Genomic DNA, 24023 nt, shown 5'->3' on the forward strand with positions numbered 1-24023 from the left:
ACTGAAATATCTGGAGGTAGAAATTAAAATAAAGCTGAGACCTAGAGAATAAGGTAAAATTTGTGTGTATTTCAAGGAAGTATGCGGGTTAATACACTTTTCCTCATCTGAGGTGAGCTCTTTCTAACCAGATGAATGAGATGAGATAAAATATAAAATATAAAATAGTTTCCTCTAGTATAGAAACTTCCTCACTTGATTTTTTCATACTTTTCAAATAGTATGATCACATGGGGGAAATTATTTCATCGTGTAGTCATAATTTCAGTTTTCTTAAGAACTGGTTTTCAAGTTCTTTAAATGTTTTATATATTTCAGAAGAAACTCTATGAAGTACAAGATTTTCTGTTCTTACACTTCAGTATTTGGTGTTAAATCTGATGCTTGCCTGTTCAAGAAGTGTTTTATAACTTTGGATGACCTTTTCTAAATATTTTGTTTATACAGTACTTATGACATGTTGTAGTCTTAGAAACTTGTTAACTTGAAAATTTAAAAGAATACATTTAAGAAGAAGGCAACCTTGGCAAAAAAAAATTGTATGATTTCAACTTAAATGTTGAGGTGCAAACTCATACAAAATATTCAGCTACAGTTGTATAAGGGTAAATACTTTCCTACAACACCCGTGTTCAGGAATCTAGGAAAGTTTCACACATCCTACATATCCAGAACAACTGTTGCTAGAATTTAAACAGTTTGTGTAGAGATGCCCAAAATCAGAACTGTTGCCTTTGGCAATGAATCCATACTTGTTACCAAAGCTGAACTGAAAGAGAAACTTTTCCATTTTGTATTGCTCCTGTTATTTTAATTTTTGAACACTCATGCAGCGTTATTGTGTCTCCTTATATCTGTGTTTTATGTGAACACAGTGGAGGGATTTAGATGTTCCAGAATGTCCTCGGTGGTGTCCTGAGAGTTGTTATGACATTCTAAAATAATAATGTACAAGCCTGATTATCCTTATACTTGGTTTTCACCATAATTTATTGCTATAAAAATGTGAGAAATGTGCCCTTGGTCATTCTTAAATTAAAAATATATTTATTTATTTTTAAAAAATCCTTGAAAACAAGTCTTCATGTGTTTTTCTATCACTGCTGATGTGCGACATTTACTAATAACTTAGACGTTAACTACATATCCTTTCAGTGTCTTCACTGAAGAGCTGAAGATCTTCATGCTCTAGAAGCTTTTCATTTAGTTGGAAATGACTGTAAATAATTTCAAAATATATATTAATAGGAAAGCTTACATGTCAGAGAGGTGCAGTCTGTTTACCACTATAATTATCTGAGTATAATGCTTGGATAACTGCTGGATTACGCGAAGATACTTCAATAGTTAAGACTGTTCAGGAATCACATGAGACCACGTAATAAAACTGTATATTGATAGAGTTTATATTATCGTTATATTTTGATAAGTGAACAGTATAATTGTTCATTTTCTGAAATGCTTTATAAGAGTCTGATTAAGGAAGTTAGCAGATGTTAGTATCCCTTACATGGTTTAAAATACATTCCTGTAGCTAATGAGGGGGAATTCTCATCCAAACCAGCGCCACTTATTGTAACTACTGGAAAAAAAAAAAAAAAAGAGTTGTTTTTTTGTCACAGCTGATGAATTTTGCATGAAAACTGCAAAGATACAAATTCATCTGTGAGATCAAATTCTCAAGCTCTTTGTTATGACAGCTTTTTGTGATCAGGAAATGGGGGGGTAAGGTAATCATAGAACTCTGCTCAGGTGCTTGTACTTATGCATACGCTTAGTTTCTGTGGAATGAACACCCTCAGTGATGCATGGTTATAGGTTTAGCCCTACTTTTGTCTTCTCTTTACAGGCAGAGCTTGTTGATGTACAGTATGGGACTGTGGCAGACTTGATCCGGATTCAAGCCATTACAAATGTGACCAAAAAAATTGCACTTTTGAAGCTAGGACAATCACCTTTGCTTTATAAGGTTAGTCGAATGCTTGTTGCACTTCAGTTGAATTATTTATTTGTACTTTCAGTTTCAAGATACCACAACAAAGACATTCCCATTCTATCCCAGTAAGTCAGGATTTACTGGCATTCAGATTCTTCCTTAATACTAGCCACTTTGGTCTGTGCTGCCTTTTATGTGTTACAGTTATTCATTTTGCTGCATATCTTAGAGTGTCCCAGTAGTATTTTCTCTGGGTGTACTGTAAGCCTTTTGGTAAATAAAGAAATCCCTAAAAGAAGTAAATAACATGAGATGGGGGCTGGGGGGTGGGAGGGTGAAGAGGGGAAGGGAAAAAGGATGAGGGGAATGTGGGGAGGAGGAGGGAGGGAGGCAGCTGAGGTCCAGGAATAGTTTGATCTGTGTATGCTAAAAATGTACATATAATTGTTTATATTGCTTAGTCTGCTGGCTGTAGTTTGGGCATGCTGTGAGAGGAGGCAGAGCACAGTATATGCTCAGTCAACCTCAGGCTTTTGCAGGTCTTTCCAGTTCCATCAGGCTGTGGCTAAAGCCCAGCACTTTGGGCCTTGGTGCGGGTATGCTTCTGCCAGCACTGAGACTGTGAGGTAGTAACCAGAAGTGTACACTACAGGAAGACTAACACTATTGTTTATGAATTTGTTTAAGAAATTGCAAGGTAACTTGATACAGTCATGACATACATAAATACATAAATACATACAGCCTTGCTCTGTGGAGAATTTGCCTTTGACACCTTGGTTCTTTCTGCTGTCCTTAACACCTCAGAGGGACAAAAGGGACTAAGAGTTGGAAAAGAACATGAACTTCTGTGATGTTTTCTGCTGTGTAAACTGTAAGCAGACTGCCATGCTTTCCCCCTGCCTTTAATAGTCAGTCAGTCCTGTAAAATCACTAGGATTTACTGGTCTATGAATGTGTTCAGATAATAACAAGTTCAGAACGAGAAACGTATTTTTCTTCCTTCTCCTTTGGTTGCAGTTGTGTGGGAAGGGATGTCCATGGCTATGTGTATGTGTCTGTAATTTGTCCTCCAACTCCAGCAAGTGCAGAGATGGAGCTCACTAGTCTACTTGAATGTTAGACATCATAGGCTCAATGTGTAAACCACATTTCAACTGCAGTGTCAAGTAACTGCCAACTATTGAAAATATTTTATAAACAAAAGTGCTGTTTTGCCTTTCAGAAAATATACTAGTCCAATAAATATTTAATTAATTCATTCCCAATTCATGAAAGCAATTATAAAAGAACAAGTGACTCCAGATCTTGGAATTAAAAGAATCAGGATCTGCTTTGTTGGCCATAGAAAGCACAGTTGAGATGATGACACAGATTCAGAAAATAACCCCTAAAATTTTGTTCTATAATAACAGTATTTGTCTTAATAAAAGTGCCATTTTCAACTGAGTAGCTTTAGCTGTTTATTTAAATTATTTAGATGCAATTTAATTGCACCCATGAAAGGTCAGCTGTCACTGTTAGAACTTGGCTGTTGTGCATTATTTCCAGCAATAGATCTCGCACTGCATTTCATCACTGACAACGAAATAGCAATCAGGGCTCATATAGTAGGAATTTGATAAAGATGCAAAGGTTGCTGTAATAGCACTGTCTGAAGTGTCTGTGAGGTGGACTTTTTGCCAATTTGTGTTCTCTATGCACTTGCTATGTCTAAATTAGGAAGTAATGCCACCTGAATAGTAGGGAAAAACAATTGGTGCTGAGGACAAGGGTCACCTCAGGAATGTTTAGTTTGGGTTGGCTGTAGTCTCATCCCAAGAAGTAAGTGCAAACCGGTGGATTAGGTGTGATGGCCACATTTTTGGTGCTCATTTGCTATTCCAAAAGAATCCACAGTCTGTTACATAATATGAACCAAAGTGTGATATGCTCAAGAGAGTGATTTTTTGAATGCACGCACGCTCAGGGACTGAGCTAAAAATACAACTCCCCAGACCTATGTTTTATGTTCTGCTACTCTGTTACTCGCACCTTCCAGAGCATAGACTGAGGTATGGAAGCTTTCCCTTTATTTGGTATTTCTTCTATTTGAGGTTGTAAACAGTTTTGTTTTCTTGGTTTGTTTGTTTGTATGATTGATTGGTGGGTTTTTTGTTTTGGTTTTGTTTTTTTTGGGGGAATGGGTTTTTTTTTAGGATATAAATTGTGTCTCTTTAATTGTGAAATAATTGTAAGTTTTACTTTTCTCATGAGAAAATATGCAGTAAGATACGAGAAATAGGTTATTTTACCATAAAGAATATTAGAAGTGAAAGAGAAGGCAGGGAGTAAGTGAGCAGCTGTGTGTTTCTGAGTTACCAGCTGGGCTTAAACCACGACATCAGGGAATTTGAAGCAGAAAAGCCTGAAGTTAATGTGCTGTTAGAATATGCAGTTGAATCCTTAATGCGAGTAATTGTGATTAAATTTGGTAAGGATCACAAATTTAAGCTGCTTTGTAAGAATAAGATATGTGGAAATCTGACCTTTAGTTATTTTTGTAATTGAATATGTTTTCAGATTTTGTTGGGATTGTTGTGTTTCTGTTCCACTGACACATATGTAATTTAGTGTCTGATAAGGATAACAGGAGCAGCAGCAATGGCAGGGAGCACATTTCCTAGAGTATTGGCAGAGCCACGCAGACATGTCTTGGTCCCTTAAGCTGAACCTTTTCAGATAAAGAGTATGTTACTACAGCCACATGGTAGATGCCCCATCCCTGGAAGTGTTCAAGGCCAGGTTGGACGGGGCTTTGAGAAACGTGGTCTAGTGGAAAGTGTCTCTGCTTGCGGCAGGGGGTTGAAACTAGGTGATCTTTAAGATCCCTTCCAACCCAAACAATTCTATGGTATGATAAATTACCCGTCAGAAAGAGTAGGGACACTACCTTTATAGCAAAGTATCAAAAGAGTGTTGACTTTGGGGAAGAAAAGAAACAGGCAGAGCTTACATTGCTGTGATAAAAAGGATAAAAATGGATATGTATTAACCGATGTATATATCAGAGTGGAGTAGAGGCTTAGAAAGGGTTTTTACCATTGATACGGCTCTCTTAAGGTCAGTAAGGGAGCAAGACTGTCTCTTATAAAATTAATATTAAAGGTGGGACGAAAGAATGGTAGAAATGCTTCAAGGGCTGGAACAAGTTACAGTATGGCAAGGGCAGAGTCTTTTTCAAATGCAACTAAAAGGTTTAGGAATTCGCTGCTTCCAGCACCTGGAGTGACAATTTCCTATAGGAATACAAACTAAACCAGCAGTCTGAGCAATGGAGCATACAGGGAGTACTCATGTTGTACATTAACTTGGCATAGCCATGGTGCTAGTAATTTCTGTCTCTTTAGCCAGAATAATTCACAGTGCTGAGTAACTGACAGAAGGAGAAATTTTAAACTACTATGCCTACTCCTAAAGGGATCTTAAAACTAATCTGAGACACTTAAGAGAGCTGGGTTGTTTTTCAATAAAGAGGGCACTGGACTAAGGAAGAAAAACTTGAGGAGAAAGCTGAATTGAGACAAATCTAGAACATAAGTGAAGCACAACATTTAGAATGGCCTACCATAAAAAAGGTAGAATATTTGCTTCCTCATGCCTTCTTGTTGAAAGTAACTGGCTCCTGGTGTTCTGTCTATAAGTAAAATTTGTGTTTTGGTGGAACTTGGGTTATTGGGATCACTGGGGAGATTCAGTAGCCAGTTACATACAGGATATCAAAGCAGACTCCCTGGTGTCCTTGAATCAGGAGGATCTATAAGTGTGGGCAAAGGTGATGAAATTTCCGTGATGTGTAACACCTTCTTGAGAAAGAGCAACTTGAATTGTCTGCTGTGTTTGTAGACAAGAAATGTATTCTTATAGTATAAACTATGTGGAGAAAGAAAGATTGATGTAACTACCTCGCTAGCACTCAGCTTGTCTGCCCTAAAGCTTGTTGGAGTATCTGCAAGCACATAAAAGAAGCCATAGAAGGCTTTATTTCTGGGGAGGAGGCTTTTCTGTTCTGAGGAGATCTGCGCTGTCTGGAAATACCATCACCAGATTCATTTTTTGAAAAATGATGCGAGTCTTGAGCATGATTAAATCTCTTGGGGTTGGGATTCAAGAAAAAGCCATAATTTCTATCCTAAATTAACTTCTAATAGAGTAACAAAAGCCCTGAAGGCCACACCACTTCATCTTTAAAATGTTCACATATTAACGTCCATTAAATGAAGATGTTGTTCTATTGTGTAAGTATCTATATTTATTTTAATAATTTACTGCCTTCATAAATATTCATAAAATTGCTTTTTAACTGTCATAAACTTTAGAAATGTGAATGCTTGGATGTTTATACAGAGGTTATTGGCATATTGGCACTTACAGATAAGGATTTACTAAATGAAAAATATTAAAGATTCCCAGAATAAAGGCAACTTGCAAAGAGACTTCTGTTTAATAACTGTGTTAGTTTTAAAAAGTTAACTTTGGAGTAATTAATTTCACTTTTTCTACTTGTCTACATTGTTTATTTCTTCCCCTCTGGTACTTTTTATGGCTATCCCATATAACTGCAAAGATTGCATTTTAAATCTCCATTTAACTGTGACTTTCTCCTTCCATCCCTTCATCCCTCTTTATATATATACACACGTGTATGTGTGTCTATATGTGTATATATATGAATATTTATATACAATATGAGCATATAGATATTAAAAATTATACTGTATAAAATCAACATTTTTTAGGGACGTTCAACACCTTATACTTTTTATTATTAAGGACACTGACATTTGGTTGGTGAGTTTTGGTGTGTTTTTTTTGTTTTTTGTTTGGTTTGGTTTCATTTTTTTTTATTGTTTTGTTTGTTGTGGTTTGGGGTTTTCTAGGTTAGAATTTTTTCCAAGGTGCCTGAGTCTTTGTATACCCATTTTTCATGGGAGTAATATGGGATTTTTAATGATATTATGTCCCCTCTCAAGCCCCTTCTTGAAAATTTGAGCCATAGGTATAGGTAGTATGTGTAAAAGTTTAAGAAGCCTATAGAAGAGTACCTGGGGATCTGGATCTGATGGAGATTATGTAGTAACACCCTCTTTAATAGCATCCTGTTTCTCAGGTTCTAATTTATTGTCCTCTTAATATCTCATCTTGATACTCAAAATCTGGAGAGTTCCTCTTGAATTACCCAAGCTGAGTTCAGATTGATTGATAATGGTGTCGTGGTTTAAACCCTAGCCAGACAGCTTGTTCACTCACTCCCAGTGAGTGGTGCCAGGCTGAGAGCAACCGAGGGCCCCCCGCCTTCCTGGGGGTCTCCCCTTCCCCACTCCCAGAGGAACGGGGAGGAGGATCAAAAGAGTGCAACTCCCACGGGTTGAGACAAGAACACGAAACACGACTGCTACTGCTGAACCCAGGACAAATGGTCATATCTGTGGAGGCTGCTATTTAGCCAAATTATATTCCTACAAAAATGTACTAGTTCTTACTTTGTTTCCAAGGAATTATTAGCTGCTTTGTGTTTCTTTTTCCCTTGGCATTGTCTCCCCTGAATTTAGAATAGATTCACTCCTTCAAGTCAGTTTCTTTTATTCCTACCCTTTATCCTTTTTTTTTTTCCCCAGAAAAGATCAGATTTAGGGTTCTTAACCTTCTCCCTCATCAACTAGCTGCTTTAATTTGTTCAGCCTGCAAAAGCCTTCATTTTAATTTCTTCCTCTTCTTCCTATGTATAACAATCCTGTACCAAGGCCTTAAAAAAATTTAGCGGGCAGTAGTCTGTATCAAAGAGCTGTTTATGTAACTGATGTTTCACACTGCCATCAATCCTGTGTTTTGAGTTATTCTTTTAGTCACCTCTTCCTGATTTCATGATGCTTGGAATAATGCACAGGCTGTTTTGCTCTTCAGTGGTGACAGAAAAATTTGTCTTTGATGAAAGGTTTTCCCTCTTCTGACAGTGTATCGAATTTAAGAGATTGGTAGATGTAGTTTTCAGTTATATTCCTCCTGCTTTGACTAATAGTAATGCTTTCTTTTCCCTTTGAACAGAAGGAATGAGCCATAAGAGCTAATTAGAAAAGCCTGGAGACACCCTGCCTTGGTATCATAAATCTATTCTGTGTTGGGGTGACTAAGAAATCCACCCCCAGCCCATTGAGTACACATACCCGATTTATCACTTATTGCTTCATCCTGAGGTCATAATTTAAATTTTTATTGGTAAACCTAGTTTAAAACATAGATAAAAAAAAAATGAAAGTACCAATTATACTTCCCCCCCTCCCCATGTGTGAGGTACTATGGGAATGAAAATGATATTGACTTGAGAAATCTATTGTTAATGAATAAAAAAGAAAAAAAAAAGAATCAGAAGAGTGGTTTTGTATTGCTGATTGGAACCAAATGATGCTGAGCTCTATTGTTCAGTTTCTAGAAGGCTATTACTACCCAACATAATTTAAACTGAGCATGTCAATTTAGCTCATACTTAATCCAGCATTTGAAGGATGATGTACTGGGACTTGTAACACCTAAAAGTGAAACAATGCCAGTGCACTTATAAATCCAATCTGTATCTGTCCAGATGAATATGAAATACTTGACAAAAATTTGCTCTCATCCCTTTAGTCAAATGCACTGCAGTAAATAACAGTAGAGTGAGAATTCCTTCTCTACGTAGTATAAATAGCAGAAAGTAAGTTGCTCTTCTAAGCAGTAAAAGAATATGTAAGGGGTGGGGTAGGAGAAAAGCAATTGATGTCTGGAAGGAAGCGTAATTATAGGAAAGCTTGTCAATATTCTGAAGTAATTAGCCTTTTGTTTGCATCAGTAAAAGGACTTTTGGTTATTACTCATTTCCTTTTTGATGGATTTGTTTCAGTGAAAGGAGAAATGTGCTATTAGCAGAGTAAACAAGGGGACATGCCAGTTAATAAGCAAAAGCAAGTACTTCTTATTTATTCTAAATGTCTGATGCCACAGAATTTTCCCTGAATGGTTTGAGAAGTCATTGCCATTTTGCAGGTGTACGTATATTCCCAACTGTAGTTCCTGTTATCTCTTTACTGAAGTCCTGCTGCTGAATCAAACACTGAACTCTTAGTTATTTAACTGGGTACATAGTCCTGTTATCTCCAGTAGCACTGAACACTTAATTTTCTCTTGGGAAAATAATTCTAAATATTCATATACTCAATTGGGTGCTTAATTGCACATTCTCTACATATATTAAATTCATCCTTTGAAAAATTAGGCTAGCTCCCATTGTGAATTGCTATTTCCTGATGGAAGGGCTGACCATTTTATAGCAGGTCTCTTCCTTTTAGTACAGTAGGCTTAAATTGAGTGAGACAGTAAGTGGCTTCCATTCAAAAATGGAGAATGGCTGACTCATAAAAATTTCATTCTGGGGTCTTCTCAAACACTTGTCATATTTTAGAGGTATGAAACCCAAGCATAATTTTCTATTCTGTCAAGCCCTTAAAAAGAGTAGTAAATGCGATCATCCAATTTACTGTCCAAGTGCTATGTCCTGACCAATGGTGCAAACTTAAGTGAAATGACTTTACTGGGAGGCAATTGTTTTGAAGCATAGCTGAGTGAAGAAATCCATTGCCTCATTTGTACCTCAGAGCCCTAAATCCACACAGCTAATCAGCTGCTTGTGTGCAGGGCAGTAGGAGGTATCTTACACATTTTGAATTTCCATCCTAAAATCTAAACATTTTAAATATGCTCTTTCTGCACATACTTCTTCAGGTGGCCTTGGCACTTTTTCTGCTGCTTTTATAGGAAATTATAGGCATAATTTTCTACCCAAGCTGCTAATTGAGCTGCCCTTTCAAATTAGTTGAACTTGGACTTCAAAAGGAAGTCATTGACAGACAAATTATCTAGGTGGATTTTTTCCCACATCATGTAGTTTGATTTCAACAACAGCCAAGAAAGTGAAAAAGCAAATGGAAGATACAGGAGCTATGAGTAGAGATGAAGAGTGAATATATAAAATCTCGTCTTGCCAGAACAGATCTGTCCTGTGGTGCTTTGAAAACACCATCAGCTGGACGAGGTGAAGCAATACAGTCCATGCCATTAATTTTCAGCACTGCCTGCTTGAACAGCTCTGCAACGGATAAAGATCAGTACTGCACATGCTGGTTATTTTGTATTTTCTGAAATAGTGAACAGAGGAAAGGTCGTCTTTCTTTAGGCAACAAGTGGTTTAGAAATTCTTCCCTCATTCTGTAGTGGGTTTGAGTTTATGGCACGTTCTATGGCATGTTCTAGGTGCATTATTTTATTAAGAAATTATGACTATTGTGTGGCCTTTTAATGCTCTTTTAATTCTTCTTTTCACAGTAGATACTTCTTAATAATCAGTTTGTTTACATGTCTGTGAACTGATTTGAAAGGTATCAAAAGTCTTTGGGTTTTTTGTTTTGTGGGTTTGTTGTTTGTTTTTTTTTTTGTCATCAGTCCTTTAAAATGCAGCAAAGTTAACAGAGTTAAGGGAAAAAAAAAAAAAAAAAAAAGGTTCAGATACCCAGATAGAAACAACATTGAAGCTGGTTGTACATTGGTTTGATTTGCATTTGTTCTGCATGGCTTTAGACACTCATGTGTGAGTACTGGTTCGCAAAATCAGCACTTGTGATTTATGTATGAAAATCTGAATTCTGCCCTTTCAAATGTACCCGTAGTTTGCATTGTGAACAGAACTTTGAGTTGAAACGTGGTCTTCCTGAATGCTGATAGGCAACATTTTCATTGGCATCAGTGGAACTAGTTTTTTATACTTTACATTCTATAGCCTATGAAATTTTGTATTATTTTCCTTGGTGTTATTTGATGCATTCTTTTCAGATCCTCTGTAGTTGGATTTTATGGAATGTGGGTGGATAAAATATATAACTGCTTGTCCTCAGGATTTTCAGGGGTCTCGGATCTCAGGAGCTTTTACCATTACATTTTTCTGTTTCCTCTTTCTTTGTATAATGCTGAAGAAGAAGAACACCGAAGTAAAAATTTCACTTTTTGCTGTTGGGGTGTCTCGATGCCTGTGCATGAATTTGCAAATTAAAAAAATAAGTAAATCCTTACAAATATACTTGGCGTCCTTTTTGCAAGTACAGCAATAGCCGCTTGGAATATTTTGTTTCAATTGCCAAAATACTAAACCGACCTTCTGTTCAGAAGGCAGTTCTTCCACAGTGAACAGATTTTCACTTAACATGGAAAGGTTGTGCATTGCAATAGGAGAGCTCAAGTATTTTAATTTCATCTTTAGGTCTAAGCGAATGGTTCACAGACACCAACACCCATCACAAAGTTATATCTGTCTTGTTTTCTCTAGATCTAGCTCTAATGGCAACTTGCTTTAATTTATATATTATCCTAGTATATTCTTATGGGGTTTAAGTGGGTTTGAGGTTTATGAGTGGGTTTTTTGTGAATTTATTTTGTTTGGGGATGTGTATGTGTGGTGTTGAGACTCTTTTGTTTGTTTGTTTGTTTGCACTTTTTCTTGTAGTATTACATTTATTCTAAGCAATTTTCTGAGATCTGTTAATTTTCCATATTTGAAGTTAGAGTTTTGGTCATTCATGGTGATTGTTGTTTTTTTTTAAAGTTGGTTTTAATGTTTTTTGATATAAATGGTCTATCAAGGATATCACATACAAACAAGATTCCTGAGCTACCTGATGTTTACTGGGAGACAAAACAAAAGGTGTGTGATCACAATCGCTGGAACCTTAAATTAAAATTGGTGTGGTCTACTTTCCTAGAATGGCTTAGGTTGCATATAATAACTAAGAACATTTTTCATTAATAGTTCCAAATTTCACATCACCTATTTCAAATTTCTCTAAAAATCAGGTTCTTCATCAGATTAAAGAGCCTGCCAACTGAACAAACCAAAAACCTCATGTTGTTGATGATTGCCTTGTAATTCTAAATAATGATAGTATGTGTGTGGGCTGAGATTTGTCAGCACAGTATACAGTTGTGGCTGGATACAGGTAATATTTTAGATAAAGGACAGAGAATTTGCAGTTTGTGAAGGTTGGAGGAGTGCCTGCACTGACAGTCAAACCTGTTATTTATGTTTTCCGCCTGTAAATTATTATGCAGGCATCATAAGAGCTCTTACCATGCAGCCTCAGAGGTGACCTTGAGGTGACCTAGAGAGACCACCTTTCAACAAGAAAGAAGCATATTTTTCACTTCCAAGTCAATATTGGTTTTCCTTAGTGTGGGAATTGACTGTATGGCTTTTTATATCAGTATTCAATTATATGTGATGGTTTTATGGTATAATATGTCCATTGAGGAACTGACCTGACAACTCATTTCAGTTAGGCCTCCAACTCTAATCTCAGAGGAAATACAATAATGTTTAATCCACTTAACCACCTATGTTCCATTCTTGTTTATCATATTATAGAGTATGAGGAAAAAAAGGCAAGTTCGTATCTGCTAGTTCAGGCCATTCTTGGATTCCAGGTTTAGGAAAACATTATGACAGATTAGAAATTAAATAGTCCTGTGCCTGTATCATTCTACTGCTGTAGAAATTACTTTCTCACAATAATCATGTATACCCTCTTAATTTTCCCTCCTAGCATTGCAGTTGAATCACATAAATGTGTGATACATTGCATCTGCTGTTTCCAGTGTCAGATAAATTTTGAGGCTTACTCAGGGTTTATGGGCTCTTACTGTATCTGGCAATGAAGTTCTCTTCATGGTAAGGTGCTGTGCATGTACCTTAAAAAATGTCATACAAGGAAGACATTTGGAATGCATTAGGAGAATGGTGACCTCGCCTCCTTTTCTGCCTAAGAACAGTGTTTAGCAACCCATTCAAAACACTATATGTATTGAAAGATCTATTAGACTAACTATCCTATTTGCAGAGTGCTTCACACATTGCATTGTGGCCAGCCTCTTTAAAAGACAGCTGTTGCCCTTGCCAACAAAATAAGGTCGGAAGGGTGATACAGAGTGAAAAAAGAAAGTACAGATGTTCTTACTACAGAGTACTTAATTTACTTTTTTTTTTTTTTCCGACTTTTCAGGGTAGGCAATTCACTACAGATTAGCTAGTAACAGCAGTATGAGATCTTACAAAATGCATGTGAGGCCGCTGAACATTGCGAGGACAAAATCTGGCATTGCTTTTTTTTTTCTTTGAAGAGTAAGTCATTTCATCAAGGCATACAGATTCAGAAAATAAGGTTTGATTCTGACCTACCAAAGTGAGAATTGTTCAATGCTTTGGTGGCAGCAGTGGTAACAGGGCAAGAGTAGCTTAAATGTCCTATTTCTCTCTTTTTCTGTTCAGTAAGCAGACAGAATAAAACTTTAATTACATTATTTAATTTAAGGAAAACCTATACTTTAATGTGAAAGCTAGCTTGATTGTTAATATGACACAATTTATTTCTCAGTAGAGAGATAAGCTTGATGCAGTGACGTTTCTAGCATTCTTGCTCCAGAATACAGAAACACAGACTTATCTTTTTAAGTACATTAAAACTCACTTTAATTAATATAGCGAACATACTTAAGCATGTTGCTTAGTCTGTTTTAGAGGAGCAATTCTCCTTTAGCAAAAGAAGCCATATCTGAACTTTGTTTGAGTAAAACTCCCCTAAGATGATAAGGCCGTGGCCATCACACTGTACTGTTATTGTTGAAATACTGTTACCATACACTGTCACAGTGAAATGCACAGACAGTTCCTTGTCCAGAATGATCAGCTGCTTAGTCTTCTCTCAAGAAGTTCTTATTGACCAGAAAAAAAATGTCCATCTTTTACTATGATTCTGTAACACAAGAAGTGTCCTCTGTCAGGGTGATAACCTCACCTGAGATGGCTTCTGCTTAGAGACTTACAAAGCAAGTACAAAGTAGGGGGGCGTATTGTTTTTTTTGGTTTTGTTCTTTTTACTTTGGTATACCTTTCCCCAAAACGGCAGTTATTGTTGTGATGTCCTGAAGTAGAGAATGCGTCTGCGCTGATTTAATTATCATCATGAATATTCCATGAATTTGTGTATTTCAGTACTGAGTTTTTTTATACTTACCTCTACAGTATCTTGTGGTGATGAGTTCCACTATGTGCATACTTAAAATTTCTGATATAAAATTCCGTATTTGGGAAAGCATCTGTTTAAAACTCTAGTAATGCTTTATTACTTATTACAAAACAAAAATTAATATAACAACCTACCCACAAAATACTCCAGCTTCAGTCTACACATGAACAGACTGGAGTAAATGATACATTTCTGAGAGTACCAGCTACATGCTAAACTTTAGCCTTTGCACCTTAAAGGATCATAGAAAGAGATGTGCTTTCTCCCTTGGCCTCAAGATTAACAGATGGTGTAGTAAGAACTATTAGTGCTTATGAAGTCTGTGCTCCTTAAATAGTACCCAGTTAAATTCTAAGCTGCTTTTTTGAAATTGTCGTGGTTTAAATCCTAGCCAAACAGCTTGTTCACTCACTCCCAGTGAGTGGTGCTGGGCTGGAAGCAATTGAGTCCCCCCCCCAGGGGCTCTCCCATTCCCCACTCCCCCAGGGGCTCTCCCCTTCCCCACTCCCGGAAGGATGGGGAGGAGGACTGAAAGAGTGCAACTCCCACGGCTTGAGACAAGAACACCTGACTCTGCTTAACTCCTGAAGTCAGTCGTGGGCAAAATACACTCTGTATGCATGCCAACATGGTGATCCCCATCACGATCAGCAAACGAGTCTCAACAGCATTAAAACGCCATTCAAAAACTTCAAAACTCTTAAATGATGCTGTAAATGGTCTGGGGGGAGGACTGGGAGGGTAAAAGAATGTCTCCTTCACAGGTTGACCACCCGAGAAGGACAAAAAAGATGTGTAATTGCTAAGCACTTCTGTTATATACCTCCCAAAGTATAAAGGTGGTGACCACACTGGGAACACAAGCCAGGTCAGTTTCATGATCAATGATTCTATTGTATTACAAGTCACATTACCATGAAGTACAATGAGACAAAAACCTTAGCCCAAGCCCCACACTTGAAAAACACTAATACAGCAAATACCGGATGGAAGTAAGATATGATATACTGAAACTGTGAGATCAAGAGGAACAACCTTGAGAGCCAATAAATCAGCATTGTGATGAGTGACTATTAATCCAGACAGATCTATTGTTATCTCAACCCTTCGGGCCCCACGTTGGGCACCAAAAAAGAACTGTCGTGGTTTAAACCCTAGCCAGACAGCTTGTTCACTCCCAGTGAGTGGTGCCGGGCTGGAAGCAATCAAGGCCCACCCCCTCGGGGCTCTCCCCTTCCCCACTCCGGGAGGGATGGGGAGGAGGATCGAAAGAGTGCACCTCCCATGGGTTGAGACAAGAACAGTCCAGCAACCAGTGTACAGTACAAATCACCACTGCTACCACCAATGACAACAATGATAAGAGAAAATAACAAGGGAAGAGAATACAATACCGTCCGCCAAGAAACGAGTCCGACCCAGAAGCCCGTGTCCTTCCGGGTAACTCCCAGTTACCCCCCACCCCGGGCATGACATGCTGTGGTATGGAATACCTCTTTGGTTAGCTTGGGTCAGGTGTCCTCTCTCTGCTTCCTCCTGGCTTCCCCTTCTCCCTGGCAGAGCATGAGCCTCACAAAATCCTTGGTCAGGATAAACATTACTTAGCAACAACTGAAAACATTCGTATTATCAGCACTGTTCGAGGCTGAAAGTCAAAAGACAGCTCTGCACCAGCTACCAAGAAGGAGAAACATGACTGCTACTGCTGAACCCAGGACAGAAATGAAGTTGGTGTCTCATGGCCAAGGTGTGTTACATGATCATTTGCCTTTGAAGATGTTTATAAGTACTGGGAAAAAAGACATCTTTAGTATTGCATTTATCGTAATTTATAAGTGCAGTCCAAGAGGAAAAAACAAAAAAAAACAACAACACAATCAAACAAACAAGAAGACCCAAAGCACAAAAAACAACACCCATCCAAAAAAAAAAAAAAAAATTCAACAAACCAAAATCCCAGAAGAAACATATTTAAAGATGTGTATCTTGTCCTCAGAGAGGAAACAACACTTCTTTTGTAACTGCCAGTGTTGACGTACATGTTTGGAATGGCACTTTGTTAAACGTTTCAATCACTTTGATTACAGATGATATGCTTTCATTTTGGAAATCAGTTTACTAATAATTATTTTGGGGCAAAGCTATATATCTTTTACCTTAAAATGAGCATATGTCAATACAGTAGTTAAAGCCGTCTTTATGCTGATGGATAATACATGATGTTTATTGCTTTATGAAATTTAGAAGAAGAATGATATGAAGTGATAATGTCAGTAATACAAGTGTAATAATATCACAGTATCACAGTATTACAGTATGCTAGAGATTGGAAGGGACCTCGAAAGATCGTCTAGTCCAATCCCCCTGCCGGAGCAGGAACACCTAGATAGTGTTACACCGGAATGTGTCCAGGCGGGTTTTGAATGTCTCCAGGGAAGGAGACTCCACAACCCCCCTGGGCAGCCTGTTCCAGTGTTCCATCACCCTCACTGAGAAGAAGTTTCTTCTCAAGTTGAAGTGGAACCTCTTGTGTTCCAGTTTGTACCCATTACCCCTTGTCCTATCATTGTTTGCCACTGAGTAGAGCCTGGCTCCATCCTCGTGACACTCCCCCTTTATATATTTATAGACACTTATAAGGTCACCCCTCAGTCTCCTCCAAACTATAGAGACCCAGCTCCCTCAGTCTTTCCTCATAAGGGAGATGCTCCACTCCCTTAATCATCTTCGTTGTCCTGTGCTGGACTTTCTCCAGCAGCTCCCTGTCCTTCTTGAACTGAGGGGCCCAGAACTGGACACAATATTCCAGATGGGGTCTCACCAGGGCAGAGTAGAGGGGAAGGAGGACCTCTCTCGACCTACTAACCACCCCCCTTCTAATACACCCCAGGATGCCATTGGCCTTCTTAGCCACAAGGGCACAGTGTTGGCTCATATAGACCTAGAAAGCATATGGCTGTGGAAATTAATCATTGAATAAATAAGCAATATACCATAATTTCAGCACTTTGAAAGAATGGAAATACATAGAGGGAGAAAATGTCATAGGCAAAACATTTTTTAGGTAAAAAATAAGTATGTTCTCTGAATTCTTACCTTTTAATATGTACTTCATCTGCTACTTCTGGAGGTAAATAAAGCAGCTGTTATCCTATTATTAAAGGGGGGAGGGTGTTGTTTATTGCTTCAAGGATCTGCTTATTAGCACTTCATCAGCATCAATACATTTCAGGTCTAACTTCTGCACAGTTATCTGTGTGACCATATTGGTTCATACCTTTTTTTTTTGCAACTGTCTCAAAAGCGGGGCTGAGTGAGAGCAATTGAAGAGAACTGTATCCATCACAGGTACTTAAATTCAGAACTGTGAGTGCAATTGAGTACGTGGCTTCAGAGGATTTCTTAGACTTTTTACCTTCACCTGATCTCTAATCTCAGGTGTGTACCTGTGCTGCCTTCCTGTTCTGGGAAGTCAGTGATCCAAAGTACCTTTCTCAAAACCTTGTGTCTCAGAGTCAAAACATTTCAAAGAATAATACAAAACTTTTTTTTTTTTTCTAAAAAGGATATTACACAGCCCCCCTCAGTGTATAACAGACAAATAAAAATAACTTTATTTTGTAGCGGAAGAGCCAGCAGAGTAAATAGGTTAATCCAAGAAGATTGATCATTAGTTGACAGTGTCTTCTGGAATGTTAGAGCTATTTTATTCCAGAGATCTTAGATAGTGAGCCTGGGACTTAACATGAATGACTATGAGACGCAATTAATATAAATGTTTCTAAGGCAGACTTCAAACTCAGCTTATTTTATAATAATGAAAGATTATTAGAGTTGAGCTCTGTTAGAGGAGGCTTTTACTATCAGAGCTGCCTTCTAAACTCAGTATCTTCATGGAATGTCACATGAACACATTCTCTTTAGAAATCTTGTCTGAAAATGCTGGCAAAAACTCAGAAAGGTAAATTAGATTTTTAAACTCCTGTCATCCTACTTTAAGTATCTTAACAGAACTACTTACCTATTCGGTGTTTCTTATTGGCATGCAGACTATTGTTGGAAAGATGGTTATTAATTAACTAGTTTCCCTGTTAGTCTAAGTTGTCTCTACTTCTGCAAGTCACTATTTTGTATTTACTTTGTCTGTTTTAGGATTAATCTTTAGTATTTACTACCAAAAAGAATCCTAATGTTTATATGTGTATTAAATGTTTTCCTGTCTCCTGAGAGAATTAGTTCATTGCATGTAGAAACATAAAATCATTTAGGTTGCAAAAGACCTTTAAATCATCAAGTCCAACTGTTAACCTAGCACTGCCAAGCCCACCACTACATCATGTCCACATGTGTCACATCTACATGTCTTTTAAATACCTTCAGGGATGGTGACTCTATCACTTCCCTGAGCAGCCCTTCCAATGCTTGACAACCCTTGCAGTGAAGAAATTTTTCCAAGTATCCAATCTAAACCTCTCCTGGAGCAACTTGAAGCCATCTCTTCTTATCCTACTCGTTACTTGGGAAAAGACACCAAGACATTAAAGGTTAAAAAGCTTGACTACTATTTTCTTACCAATTTTGAGTTTTTTGAAATTGTGCATGTTATGTTGGTGTAAAGTTGGTGCAATTATGTGCAGACTTAGACACAATGATTTCAATAACAATTAATATTCTAAATATCATGGAGGTAGTTGCATTTTCCATTAATAAATGATGCTGTGTAACCCTGAAGTGGCTTTCTTTACCAACTCTTTGACCAGTTGTAAGCAATGGTAAATACAAAGATTAGTTGTCACTGCCAATCCGTCACCACAGAAAAGGAAATAATGGGTGTGAACAGAAATTTCTGTTTGTGCTCTTTTCAGTCCTTGTCTCACTTGCAAAGATGTTGCACAAGAAAATGCTTGTCTGAACTTGAAACTATTCCCTGCTTTTCTGTAGATCCCTATGTTGAGCTAAAAGCCAGGGGATGTGAATTGTCTTGTGAGTCAGACCATTCATTCATTGCATGGCCTTGCAGTATAGCGTTGTTTTGTGATTGAGCTTTTATTTGTGTTTTTGTGGTTTGGTTTGCGTCCCCTCCCAGCTAAATTTGTGTATGCTTTAGACTTCTACTGATAGTTCTGTCTCAAGAGAAACAGTGGTGTAACAGAAATTGACTGATTATGAGTTTAATTGTAATTTTTTTATTCTGTATGTGTCAGAAGTAAATTCAGTGGAGTTCCAGGGGCTGTAAGTGGTGCTAAATCATTTCAGTGGGCCCATTAGAGGGAACTGTAATTATTTTTATCATGCAGTGTTTCATATGATATTTTTGCTTTCCTTGCTTTCCCGAAGAAATTGTCTGAGAAAGACAAGAATGACTTTACTGTGGCTGCTGTCATTCACTTAATTCAGGAGGAGAGTGACAGGGAGCAATGGTGATGCTAGTGCATCTTTCTTAACCAAACTGTGTATGACCTTGTTCTGGTATTTGGGTCTTCGTTTCCTATTCACTCCTTAAAAAAATATTTATGACAGTAAGTTGGACATATTTTTCACATTTTATATTTTTCACTGCATTTTTATGACAAGGCAAGGGCATAATTTTGGATTGATGTTCTGGAACTAATTGTATATTAGTGTTGTTGGAGAAGAGCTGGGAGTTGTGTTTAGTGGTTTAGAGTGGTTTGGTTGTGGTTTGTTGTTGATGTTTTTTCTTACTGGTCGTGAATGAATTACTTTATAGGGCTTTGTGACTGGTGACTGCCAAGTTAATGCAACTGCCATCCCTGATCTCATCAAGTACTTCAACCTTGGACCTCCTTCGTGTAGCTCTATCTTCTATTTCATTTTGGTGAAATGGGCTATTTAGTAGGTCACAGGAGGAGCCAAAGCTCTGTTTTACTGATGTGCGGAGTGGGAAGCAGTGAAAAAGAAAGGACCTAGAAAGAAACAAAAGCTGCAAATGTTGACTTTTTCAGTTGTAGTATCTTTCGTGTAGGTTTCTTACAGTTTTGCTTTACCAGAGTTACACGTGAAGTGGTTCTTCACTTTATTACATATTCCGCTATAGACTCTGATACTGAATATGAAAGACATACTCATGATATGTTTTGTGTAGCACAGTTCATGAATAAGATCTTGTTCTGAAATGTCAGTCATGAAACAAAAGGGCAACTGGGCAAATTTTTAATTTTGGAATTTCTAGGGGAGCTTAGGAATGGAAATTAGTACTGATACTTTATAAAGAACTTTTATTGCTAAGGTTTTTAATAACTATTTTAATATTTATAGGTTTTGAAATAACTTTATACACTGAGGCACATTCTTTATGATCACTTCTTTTATCATTCCTGGTTTGTGACACTTTTTCTAATAAGGAAGATAAATAAGTTCATTCTGAATATTGATTTACTTAAAGGCATGCTAACCAAGTAGTTAAACACTGCTCTTTTCCACAAATGAAAGTAAAATATTAATTAACCAATTAATACTGTGCGTTTTTCCTAGTTGATATATAGATATGCCTGAGGCTCACATATAGCATAATTCGTATCATTATATGTTCCACTGAGAAACATAAATCGAAATGTAAATTTAAAAATGCATAAAAATGTTATACAGTATATAAAGAGACTGTAATATGATGTTCAAGGCGTTATTTTAAAAGCAGGAAACCTGGATGCAGTGTAATACTATAAAAAAGAGTTGAGCAGATAATATGCTTTTGTACCTTAAAAGAAATAGGCTGGATTTTCATCAAATCTTCTGAGATTGTGAGAATAATAAAGTGAAAGGGAATTATTTTGCACAGGTCTAATTAAGGCAATTCTATTTCAACAATCTGACGGATGTCCTGAGATTCATTACTTGCGGCAGCAAATGTACCTTAACTAAAATCTATGACTGATTGTTATGTAAGTTGTGAGATCATCAACTGCTTATATCTTGATAGAGATCGTGTAAAATTGTCCTGGGTTCAGCAGTAGCAGTCATTTTTCTCCTTAGTAGCTGGTGCAGTGCTGTATTTTTGACTTGCAGCCTGGGAACAGTGCTGATAACACCGGTGTTTTTAGTTGCTGTTCAGTAATGTTTACTCTGACCAAGGGCTTTCTGAGTTTCATGCTCTGCCAGGGAGGAGCGGAAGCCAGGAGGAAGCAGAGACAGGACACCTGACCCAAACTAGCCAAAGAGGTACTCCATACCACAACACGTCATGCCCAGGATGTAGAACTGGGAGCAGTCACCCGGAAGGGCTAGATCACTGCCAGGGTCGGGCTGGGTATTGATGGGCGGGTGGCGAGCGGTTGTATTCTCTTCCCTTGTTATTTCCCTTATTGTTGTTATTATTGGTGGTAGCAGTAGTGGTTTGTGTTATACCTTAGTTACTGGACTGCTCTTATCTCAGTCTGTGGGAGTTACATTCTTTCGATTCTCCTCCCCATCCCTCTGGGAGCTGGGGGGAGGAAGGTGGGGGAGTGAGAGAGCAGTTGCGTGGCTGACTGAGTTTAAACCACAACAAAAATCTTTAGTCGGCAAGGTAGTTAAGTCATAATCCTATTTTTGTCTTATAGATGGAAGGGCTATTGCATTTCAACATTACTAACTTTCAGTGTTACTACTGGAAAACATAAACTCAAGTTACCCTAAAGATATCGCAATTACAGGCTACATGTTAGTTGAGAAAAGATTGTGGAGACAGTCAAAGATTTTGCGTTTCCACTACATATGAATCAATAACTTTAGAAACAAAATAAGGGTTTTTTTTTAGTTTGTTTTTTTTTTTCATATTGTTGTCTACATATGATTGTATATTCTTTTGCTTTGGTTTGGTGATCTGGAGCCATTAGCTGTCCAAAACCTCTCTATTTTTAGCTTTTTAGTTACAAATTAAACCCTGAACTGTCATCCAAAAGACAAGTTATTACTTTCATGAGTGGTAATATTTTATAGTCAGTAAATAGTACCAGAAATAAGTATATTAAAGGGATTATACCTGTCACTACAGTAACAGCTATTAAATATCTCATGTGTCAGTTTAAAAATATTGATGCCTGTTTGTTTAACCTTTACATTCCATCCAAGATGACTTTTTGCCTTTTTTTTTTCATTTTGTGGAATTCTTCATTCTTAAAAGAGATTTTGGGGAAGATCTCAATCACAATTTCCATGTTTTGCCTTCAAGATATGCTGCCAGTTATTCAAACTGAGACTTAACAGAGGTTTAATGATGCCACTGTAAGTGGCAGCGGGGGAAATATTCTCATGTTGGTGATGAGCTGCTGTCCCTTTGGCATAGATTGGGACTATAACCCGTGCATCACAGAACAGTCACTGGTAACCTGCCAGCATGCAGGAAAATTTGGAGATTAAGAGCGCATAAATTATAATGTTATTTTACTGAATTTATTTATTTATTGGTCATAGATACATTCAACTGAAGTTATAAATCAGATATTCACCTAAATCTGACTTCAGCGTGCTTGTCTCTGATTAAATGACTGAGATATCCTTATACTCTGACATTTGTGAGTCAAGTCTTTTGTATGTCAAGGCCATAGTCAAAACAAAAAGTTAAGGCAGTGCCATACTAGTCTTAGAAAAACAGACAAAAAAAGCTGAAGGGCTTACGTAAGTGATGTCAGCAATCAAAGCACCACTGAGGGGCTTTGGGCATCCTAGTCTAATGGAAGGTGTCCCTCTAATGGCAGGGCAGTTGGAGCTAGATATTTTTTAAGGTCCTTTCCAGTGCAAACCATTCTGTGCCTTTGAGTACACATCAAGCTTGTTTTTCTGCTTTTAAGCTGCAGAGTCAAGTACTCTATTTCTCAGTTATATGCAGAACAAATCAGGAGCATGGGTATATGTTTTCAGGTGAAGAGAGAAGCAGCCCTTCTGACAGGGAGGGAACAGCTATGTCTCAGTTTATGTTGCAAGCATCAGCCTTCTGAAGGCATTCAGATTGCCATAGTCACTGTTCTCTGCATATAAGGGAAACCCCTGCGATTAAGTAGTGGTGCAAGTAGTTTACTTGCAGTATAGGGGAGGGTAGCAACTTGTATGTTAAAATCAGCATAGGGATCTTCAAATTCTTACATTATATCTGCTATGAGAAGTGGCAGGTGGGCTAAAAAACCTGTAGAATTAATGCAAGATGCATTGTTAGACATACTGAACAGCAGAGATCTACATGCTGCATGGACTTTAACGTCAGGAATGTGTCCTCTTCTATGCATTTGGATTACCTTAGTCGTTTGTTACAACTGCTCCTAGGGATTCTGGGTGTCATTACCATTATTAACTCAATCCCTGCATGAATTCCACAAATTTGACAGCATTTATGAAAGGTTTTCATAAGCGATTGTCCAAGCAAGGTATGCTTTGGACATTTAATGGCTCCAGACCACCAAACCAAATCAAAAGAACACACAACTAAATGGACCTTAGGGTGCTACAGTCTAACCTCTCCCTGATGAAGTGTTCAGTTAGTATGTTTATTATTGCTATAGATAACAGAAAACAAGGAGGGGAAAAAACACCACAGGCTAAATATATTTTTCTAAACCAAGCAGAATGGTGACCCTCAGCTGAGGGAGACCCCACAGCCCCTGGCCAGGCCAGGAGGAGCAGGAGCCAAGTGGGCCAGTCAGGAAACTTCACCCTCAGAAGGAGTGGGGCTGGCCAAGCCCTGACACACACACACTGCCCCAGATAATCTGCCTGGCAGCTTAGAAGTTTCCAGAAGGGAGGTGAGGCCTGTCAGTCTGTGAGGAGGTTGTGTTAAGGTGGGAACCGCTTCTGAGTGTGGGCTGCCACATGATAAATCCACAGGGCGAGCACGGCCCATTTAGTGCAAAGGAAACCATATTTTGCTCTTGTGAGCTGCCACAGCTCTCTGTGGAACTGGAGGTTGCAGCGTGAAGGTTTTGGTTTCTGAACATGTTTGCCTTCCGTATTGAAATCCAGTA

The 24023-nt window shown here is 37.9% G+C and overlaps 1 protein-coding gene across 16 annotated transcripts in view; it reads left to right on the forward strand.

Moving 5' to 3' along the window:
- NAALADL2 (N-acetylated alpha-linked acidic dipeptidase like 2) overlaps positions 1–24023 on the forward strand; it is a 489547-nt gene that overhangs the window by 295345 nt on the left and 170179 nt on the right. For all 16 annotated transcript variants that reach the window (XM_062603417.1, XM_062603427.1, XM_062603416.1 and 13 more), the window contains one exon: positions 1850–1969. In XM_062603417.1, coding sequence (XP_062459401.1) covers positions 1850–1969 — 120 coding nt within the window. The remainder of the gene's footprint in view (positions 1–1849; positions 1970–24023) is intronic.

The sequence above is a fragment of the Pezoporus occidentalis genome, unplaced genomic scaffold, assembly GCF_034315485.1.
Source record: "Pezoporus occidentalis ecotype Australia unplaced genomic scaffold, CSIRO_AGI_Poc_V1 ctg8, whole genome shotgun sequence".
In the NCBI taxonomy this organism is placed as follows: domain Eukaryota; kingdom Metazoa; phylum Chordata; class Aves; order Psittaciformes; family Psittacidae; genus Pezoporus; species Pezoporus occidentalis.